Source organism: Physeter macrocephalus, chromosome 4 (genome assembly GCF_002837175.3).
Source record: "Physeter macrocephalus isolate SW-GA chromosome 4, ASM283717v5, whole genome shotgun sequence".
Classification (NCBI taxonomy): domain Eukaryota; kingdom Metazoa; phylum Chordata; class Mammalia; order Artiodactyla; family Physeteridae; genus Physeter; species Physeter macrocephalus.
The window spans coordinates 57665292-57674918 of record NC_041217.1 but is presented as its reverse complement, the minus strand read 5'-3'; the positions used below and the strand labels follow the sequence as shown (position 1 = coordinate 57674918).

Genomic DNA, 9627 nt, shown 5'->3' with positions numbered 1-9627 from the left:
CGCTCTGCGGCATGTGGGATCTTCCCGGACAGGGGCACGAACCCGTGTCCCCTGCATCGGCAGGCGAACTCTTAACCACTGTGCCACCAGGGAAGCCCCTGTAGATGTATTCTTGATGCATCTGTGGGGAGAGATGAACTCCATGTCCTCCTACTCCTCCGCCATCTTGGGCCCCCTCCCCGCCCGCCTCTGGCACATTTGAAGTAGTGAACATCTTTACACAAAGCTTTTTAAAACTTGAGTCTGAGGATTCAACAGGTTAGAAATTAGAGGACTTTCTTTTGTTTTCCAGAAGGTGGTGCTATAGCACAAGTTTTTGGTTTCTCTTGCTTGAGCTCCTTCTAGTTATATTTGAGAACCAGGGTCACTTGTGCCTTGCTGCTGCTGTTGTCTCTGGCATCACTGCCTGGGGTACCAGGATGGTGGGCACTTATGTCGCATCTGGGATTTCCTGAGCCGCAGGCTCCACCACCACAGGGAGGAGTGGAAGGTTGGGGGGTGCCTCGGTTGTGGGCACTTCTGCCATGTCCAGTGTTGTCAGGTTCATGGGCTGCACTGGTGTGGTCAGGGAGTGGGGTACCAGATTCTTGGGTGCCTCTTCGGCTGGAGGGATGGGAGCACAGGTTTTGCTTCCACTGCTGTCAAGTTATCTGTGACTGTGGGCACTGCTGTGGCTGGAAGGCCAGAGTTGTGTGTGCAGCCTCCCCTGCTGCTACTAGGTTTTCTGGGGCTGTAGGCTCAGCTGCTGCAATCAGAGGGCCCCAATTGCAGGCACCACCTCTGCTATTCCTCCAGTTCCATCTCCTCTATGTGTTCCAGTTTAGCCACCTTTAGATGTACAGATATGTGGAATTCTCCAGTGTCCCAGTGTGTTGGGCAGAGGAACCTTTGTTGAGTTGTTAATGTTTTACTGGTTGTAGATTGAAGGGGAGAGATAAACAGAGCATCTCACCCAGTCATGATGGTGATGTCACTCTGCTTCTCTAATTTTTAATGTTCAGATAATCGTTTAAAAATTTTGCCTTTTAATGTACACACATACTCATACATGTGTTTTTAGTATTTTGGAGAAAAATCTTTTTCTTTTTTTTTTTGCTGTACGCGGGCCTCTCACTGCTGTGGCCTCTCCCGTTGCGGAGCACAGGCTCCGGACGCGCAGGCTCAGCGGCCATGGCTCACGGGCCCAGCCGCTCCGCGGCATGTGGGATCTTCCCGGACCGGGGCACGAACCCGTGTCCCCTGCATCGGCAGGCGGACTCTCAACCACTGCGCCACCAGGGAAGCCCGAGAAAAATCTATTTTTAAAATTAACTTTTGAGTAGCACTATTTATAGGTCCACCAATATGATAAAAACAATTTTTTGGTCAATAAATTTTTAAAAAATTATACGATTTAAATTATTTTAGCACCTCCTTTTGTTCTGGAACACAGAGTGTTCCAGTTTGGATGATAAATTATATGGCTGAACAGTCTTCTTGAAGGAAAAAATGGCTAATCCAATTTTACCTATTAAAATCTGTTTAACATTTAGTAATTTTGTCCATTCTCTTCAGGGAAGGAAACCGAGAAAGCTAATTGAGGCAGGGATTGCTCTTGGTACTTTGTAAGTATGAAATATGTTATCAATAACTCCATTTTAGGGATAAGGAAATGGGTTTATAGACATAAAGTGGTGGCCAGGAACATTACTAGTAAGCAGCTGAGGTGAAATTGAACTCCACTGGATTTACCAGCTTCCCCCTTCTCCTGCCTTAGCACCTAGACGGAACCACTCCAATTTAACCTCCATGACCACATCTATCTCTTTCAGTGGTTACCTCTCATTTTCCTCTGCCTTTTCCTTGGCCATTCTCTTTTACAGCTTCAAATTTCACCTTTGTTTAAATGTCTTGATATGACAATTAGCCCCAAGTTACTGATGACAATGTGTAGCTTTCATCAAAAGTTCTTCATTCTAAACCCCTTTCTCACCTGATTGAGGCAAAATTATGCACACTTGACCACAAGTTTTGTTTTTTAAAGATTTTTTTTTATGTGGACCATTTTTAAAGTCTTTATTGAATTTGTTACAATATTGCTTCTGGTTTTTTTGGCTGGGAGCCATGTGGGATCTTTGCTCCCTGACCAGGGATCAAACTCGCACCCCCTGCATTGGAAGGTGAAGTTTTAACCACTGGACTGCCAGGGAAGTCCCAGACCACAAGTTCCTAGAGAGGAGTATTGTCTATTAGAGTATGGTGTTTTATATAGGAAACATATTTCATTATCTCCCACCCCTTAATCCTAGGGACAGAGGTCTTCTCAATCCCAGATTCCATAGGTTTATGAATGAATATGTTTGATGCTAATACAGCAAATAGATTTTAATGAGATCCTTTGGTACTCAGCATCCTGGCCTGTGGCTGGGTAGCCATAGTTACGTGTTTTGTGGAAAGCCCTGAAGAGCAGGGTGAAGTGTCAGCAGGTATCTCCAGGGTAATCTGAAGATACCAAGACAATGTCCTCATCTGCCTGGCTTCACAGTTGTTCTGTGATCTTGATGCTCTGCTTCTTGACATCACAGATGGCAGACAATGATCAGCAGCTTCTTTCATCTCACCCAGCTTGCAGATGGAAGCAGCTCTAGGTTAGTTGCTCAAAAGCCAGTTGCTAAATGGCCAATTTAATGAATTTGCTTAAAAAAAAACTAATTTATTTTAGCTTACCAGTTTTAATCTTGTCTTTTTAATATCTTTTTAAAAAACATTAAATTTCTCTCCAAGATTTCTTGCTGCTGTAGTTATAGACCAATAGGACAGTTGAAGAGATAACAGCCATATTCAAGCATATGATCTTTAAAATATACTTGAGTATGAAATATTCTCATAAATTTTTGTGAATATATACTTTTTCTGTGAACCAAATGAAACAGTTAAATGAGTAAATTTAGCCCGTGGCTTTCTATGAACTTCCCTGCCATGTCTGTGTGGCAAGTTTGGTGCAGTTCCAGACTGATCTGTTCATAAGTCCCATGACTTTCCTCCTCTGAAATGTGTTTGCTCAAGTAAGCCCCTTGGCATTCTACATGTTTGCTAATAAGGATCAATGGATTGTTTTTGTCTCCATCGTAAAACATATTTACCTGGCATTTTTGCAAGTACTTGACCGCCCCTCACCCCCATTATGTTTATCCAGCACAAATCCTTGGATACCCTGCTGGGAGTAGGTCATTCCAAGGCATGAGCACTGTGATCACTTAATGTTTCATTAACACTTTTCTGTTCATGCTCCCATCTAAGATACCTCATGGTTTCAATGAATAAAGTATCTGCAATGCCATGATATCAATACACACAAGCAAGCAGTGAAGCCTAACTAAACAGTGAGCATTTCCAGAGATAATAGCTTTGGGGTTTTAGTTTCTGTCTCACCACTACTGATATGTGGGGGTGGACAATCCTTTGTTGTTGGGGGTTGTTCTGTGCATCATAGGATGTTCAGCAGCATCTCTTTCGCGCACTAGATGCCAGTAGCACTCCTTCCTCAGTGCTACCAAAAATGTCTCTGGACATTGCCAAATGTCCCATGAGACAACACTGTCCTCAGTGTACAAATACTGAAGTTGATTTTCAGTACAATCCTCTCACAGGGAATCCTAAAACCCTTATGTAGGATTTCACCATAAAGCCCAGTGTTTTACTTCACCAACATCACACAAAGATGACTGTCAGCTCAAAGGATTCAATGATGGCTCATAATATGCTAGGATATAGCAGATAGCTGTGCAAAGACTGTTTGAGGCTACAAACCTGATCTGCTATTATCTTTATTACATAAGTGGTTATGTTTCTAGTTGAGCCCTCCAATGACAGCTTATTTAGATTGAGGATGCCTGCTAAGGCAAAACATCATTCAGTTCCACAACTATAGAACAGTTGCCAGTTTGGTTGTTGAGTTCCAGGCACAATCTGATTTTGTTTATGATTTTTTCCAATAAAAACCTTTTTTTTTTTTAAACAAAATAGGCTACAGGAAATCAAACTGCACAAGCATCACATCATCACCATGTGAAAAACACTGCCAAAAACAATACTGCATGGGCTAAAAGTAGATCCTATGGGCCCCACTAAAAGGTTTGAAATCCCTTTTACAATAAAAAAAGAATACCCACTCAGGCTTAAGAGATTAGTTGTAAGAATATAATTTCATTTTTCATCACAATACTTCTACAACTAAAAAATTAAGGTACAATTGACATAGAACATTATATTAGAATTTTAATTATTTTTTTAAATGCTATATATGCTATCTTCTAAATACCACAGCGGAGTTGGTGTTAATGAGCCTAATTTTCCAAGAATAAATATCAGGAGTAAGTATTCCTTTTTTTTTAAACATACTTGATAGAGCACTACTTACAGATGAGATAGATGCTTTAGCTAGTGGGAATCACTCTCTTCATAATCCTGTTATTTATTATACATGTGGGAGGGGAAAAAGAACAAACCAAATTGTTCCAACTCCCTACATAATTGAGGTTGGGTCTATTTTAAACAAAGCCTTCAGTTCCAGGTTTAAATCAACTTAATCTGGATCTCCGTAGAACTGCTAATTCAAAATTCCCTGAGGTTGTTTCAAATGAACTCCTGCTGAAAAATCCTGGCACTGGTGCACAGAGAGATGATGGGCAAGACTCACTCCCATGACACCCTCCCTTTCTTTCCAAGCTTCCTGCTTGCACCCCTTATCCTTTTTAATCCATGTCCTATAATTCTTAACTCAGTCTTTCCAGTCTTCCTAGGATAATTTAAATAAGGTCAGGAGGTGTGTGTGTCTGTGTAATTAGCACATACGATATATATGTCTTAATTTAGTTCATCTATCCTATTTCCTTATATATGTGTACATATATATATTCCATATATATGCATGCATGTGTGCATGACGCATACACACATACAAACACTCACAACCCCACTTAGGAGGGCAAATGCTTGGTCAGCTTATGCTCCCAAATCACAGGAAAATAAAAGATGTCTGAAGACCTAACTTGGGAATGAGCTAACAAGTACTCTTTTACTATAGGGGAATTTTTTTAAAACAAAAACCACCCCAAAAAATTACAACCATTCAAAAACTGATATGGCTCTTATAAAACATTTGAAATGGTAAACACCTATACACAAAAATCACAGATTCAACTATATAATACAAGTCAATTAACATAAAAGAAAAATAAGTCTGTTTTCCTTTTGATTTTATACAATTTAATTATTTTATTTTACACTTTTAAAATTCATCTTGGACCTAGTATGTCCTGGCGTTTTATACACTGACCAAACTGCTCCGCTAGAGACAGTCAAGTTCAATAGCAGTTTCCTTTCACATTTATCCATTTTTGTTTAAGAAATATAAGGAGTCTGTTTCACTTTTTATTTTATATGACAATCATTTTTATTATGAATTTATTTAAATCACTTTGGACCCAGCATGTCCTTAGGTTTTACCCATTCATCAAACTGCTCTGCTGTGAGATAGCCAAGTTCAATAGCAGTTGCCTTTAAGGTCGATCCATTTTTGTGTGCAGTCTTAGCAATCTTGGCTGCTTTGTCATACCCTAAAGAAAAAATTAAAAGGCGATGTAGGAGTTAATAGTGAAACTTGGGTTTTCTAAAGCAAAAGGTAATCGTTATTATTTACTTAATGCTACTGATCTCTTAAGTAAACATTTTTAAATCTTAAAAATATTTAGCAGTGGATTATCTTGATAGTTGTCATTTCTTATATGGACTAAAACCTTTACTTTTCTGAAGTAATACATACTTCCCTTTCTACAAGATTTGTCCCTAAATTAAAATTGCCCACTAACCCAGATATTTTCATAAGGGGGAAAATATATACACATAGATGCATCTCTCTCTCGATATATATGTATACACATAAACAAATACGCACACACACACACACACGGCACCAAGAGATAAAAGTACACATCTGACTAGTATAAATGTGCTGTTTCAATAGCATGCTTAACCAGAAAAATTATCTTTCTAACAAAGCATTAACAAGCTCAGTGCTGCAGCACTACAGAAAATACAGGACTGCACAACCAGGAACTATGGTAAAGGGCTCTAAGAGGGAAAAGAGAGGAGAGTCCTCTCACAATGAGGGAAGAGCTGGCAGGGCTCTGAGAGATGAGCCTTCAGGGCTGCTTCCAACATCTCTCTCTGGTTCAGCACTCCACGCCCTGGCCTCTTTCCAGACATTACAAGGGTACAAGCTGGGAAGTTTTAGTATAAATATATACTTGTGTAAGAGATCACAGGTCTACTGTTTGCTTCAAAGTTACTTGCTTTTAAAATTAATAAAGATAGGGGCAGGGCAATTCTGCAAGTTATATCGATTTAATGTAACAACAAAAAAAAAGAAGGCAAAAACCAGAAAGAAGGGAAAAAACAAAAATGAAATCAGTGAAAGAGAAAAAAAAAAAAAACAAAAAGACAACCCAGGATTAGAAGACTATGACCAGAGAGAAGAAGTCAGCTGAGGCAATATGATTATTTACCAAGCAACATGTTATGTGTCATGTGCAATTATCAACCACCTACAAGATGTTATGTGTAGTATGCAATTAATCTACCTATAAAACATATTACAGACATAGTTAATAATAAGATTAATTTGTGAATGCTAAGCCTGTTGAAAAGGGCATTTACTGGTCAGACTAACTTTGAGAGAAAGAATTCTCATGTCAAACCTTTGGGGTTAATATTAGACATTCTGTACTTTTATGTTAATAATGACATTAAAGTCTATGTATTATGCTAACCCTTTCAGTTCTCTTCTTCAAGCCCCACAAAACATGATTTCCAATCAGCCTGTTACATATAAGCACAAACAGAACCCATGATGTGGAGTTGTAAGGCTCATGCTCTGTCAACCAGTAAGGTGTGGTTTGCCCATTTATCCTGGTATGGCCTTTACCTCACATTAAATTGACTCTAAGAAAGACATCAATCATTCTGCTTTAGGAGTATCTCTAAATGTTTTTGTAACAAATTCTGAAGTATATATGTGATGAAACATTTCTCACATGAGCCTTTGGGTTCCTCTGTATATCTCTCCAGTTGAATGCTGATGTACAATTATTTCAAAAGAACCCAGTATTACTGTCACTCTTAATACTATTCCTAAGAGCAGATAGCATATTGGGCTCAGAGCTACCTGAAGCAGTTATATGAGCTCTAACTTTATAAGACTGAAATTACAGCTTGACATGAAGCCAAGAATATAAAATCAGCCTTGAAAGTTCAGGATTATTGAAGTAATAAGACTGTTTAAAAACAGTAATCGTATCACACCAAATGACTGCATCAAAACTTGTTCTAATGCAGAAAATCAAAGAATATGTTAATAACCTCAGCTGAGCAGTAAGGAGAAGGTGGGAAAAGGCTTTTAACACATTATAACAATGCAATGAACGTCTCAAAATCCATGACTTAAAACTGTATTTAATGGGGATCACTAGTCCATCTATAATCCAAGCTAACATTTTTGAATCTACATAATGAAATATTTATAAATCTGGAAAAGGCTTGCAACACAAAAGCCATGGTTTTAGAGAAAATATTTGTATTTCCCCCTTTTCCCTATAAGCAATGCATACATAACCCTTTTTCTTTTAATTTAATCCATTTCTGAGTTGAATAAAACAACAAAAACAAAGTATAGGATAGCATCTAGAGAAGGTAGAAAAATGAATTCATTCAGTGTTGTTAATCAGCCAGTGCCACCTAGTGACATTAAAAACTGAGAGGACACTTAGTATCTGAATTTAGTGTCCCACAGTATCTGAATTCCTTTAAGATTAAAATAAGTTTAAAGTTCTACTTCTGAACTTAGCACATTTCAAATAAAATGAAGCATAATCAATCAAGATTTTGAGAGAAATATGATACCATAAAGGTTAAAAATATATATAGTGTCTTTCAACACAATTTGAAATGTCTTAAGAGATTGTCCAAAAGACATCTATTGTTCACAAACATTGATCCAGTAGTCTCTTAAAAATTTTTCAGCTTTTAACTGTATTCAAAATGACACTATTATTCTTTAAACACATACCTATATGAGGATTAAGAGCTGTCACCAACATTAGGGACTCATTCATTAGCTTGTTGATCCTTTCTGTGTTGGCCTGGATTCCCACCACACAGTTTTCTGTGAAGGAAACTGATGCATCCCCCAACAGTCTGGCTGAGTGTAACACATTTTTAATCTAAGAGACAGAGACAAACTTATTAAGCCTAACTTTTTTCTTTTTCCAATAACACATTATTTGCAATTCATAAATGAATATGTAATACAATTAACATAAAGCATTCCTACAACCTGTAAGGCATCATACCCAAGAAAACAAATATGAAAGAAATTATAAACATCTGAGGGCACCGAAGTGCCCTTTTAAGAGGTAAAAAGGCATAAATACAAATAAATAAAACACAAGATAGTCTGTGGTGTTATAAAATACAGGTATGAAATGTTAAAGAGCATAGAGAGAGAAATAAATTCCAGTTGTAGGAGTTGATAAAGTTTTATTTGATGGAGAGCACTTAAATAGCCAGAGATGGAAAAATAATCTTCTATGCAGAAGGAAGAGAAACAAAGATGCAGAGGTTAGAAAGTTCAGGGTGAGGAGATTGGTACAAGATGGCGGAGTAGAAGGACGTGCTCTCACTCCCTCTTGCAAGAACACCAGAATCACAACTAACTGCTGAATAGTCATTGATAGGAAGACACTGGAACTCACCAAAAAAGATACCCCACATCCAAAGACAAAGGAGAAGCCACAGTGAGACAGTAGGAGGGGTGCAATCACAATAAAATCAAATCCCATAACTGCTGGGTGGGTGACTCACAAACTAGAGAACACTTATACCACAGAAGTCCACCCACTGGAGTGAAGGTTCTGAGCCCCACATCAGGCTTCCCAATCTGGGGGTCTGGCAACAGGAGGAGGAATTCCTAGAGAATCAGACTTTTAAGGCTAGCGGGATTTGATTGCAGGACTTTGACAGGACTGGGGGAAACAGAGACTCTACTCTTGGAGGGCACACACAAAGTAGTGTGCTCAATGGGACCCAGCGGAAGGAGCAGTGACCCCATAGGAAACTGAACCAGACCTACCTGCTAGTGTTGGAGGGTCCCCTGCAGAAGCGGGGCGTAGCTGTGTGTCACCATGAGGACAACGACACTGGCAGCAAAAGTTTGGGAAGTACTCCTTGGAGTGAGCCTTCCCAGAGTCTAACATGAGCCCCACCAAAGAGCCTGGGTAGACTCAAATGTTGGGTCACCTCAGGCCAAACAACCAACAGGGAGGGAAACCAGCACCACCCATCAGCAGGCAAGTGGAATAAAGTTTTACTGAGCTCTGCCTACCAGAGCAACATGCAGCTCTACCCACCACCAGTCCCTCCCATCAGGAAACTTGCACAAGTCTCTTAGTTAGCCTCATCCATCAGAGGGCATACAGCAGAAGCAAGAAGAACTACAATCCTGCAGCCTGTGGAACAAATACCACATTCACAGAAAGATAGACAAGATGAAAAGGCAGAGGGCTATGTACCAGATGAAGGAACAAGATAAAA

General features: G+C 39.3%; 1 protein-coding gene across 1 annotated transcript in view; it reads right to left on the bottom strand.

Moving 5' to 3' along the window:
• Nucleotides 1-5224: 5224 nt before the first annotated feature.
• The window catches only part of FH (fumarate hydratase), a 43298-nt gene continuing 38895 nt past the window's right edge, over nt 5225-9627 (bottom strand). The window contains exons 9-10 of the mRNA XM_007119504.3: nt 8105-8258; nt 5225-5597 (exon numbers count right to left, since the gene is read on the bottom strand). Of these exons, the coding sequence (XP_007119566.2) occupies nt 5455-5597; nt 8105-8258 (297 nt within the window). The 3' untranslated portion in view covers nt 5225-5454. The remainder of the gene's footprint in view (nt 5598-8104; nt 8259-9627) is intronic.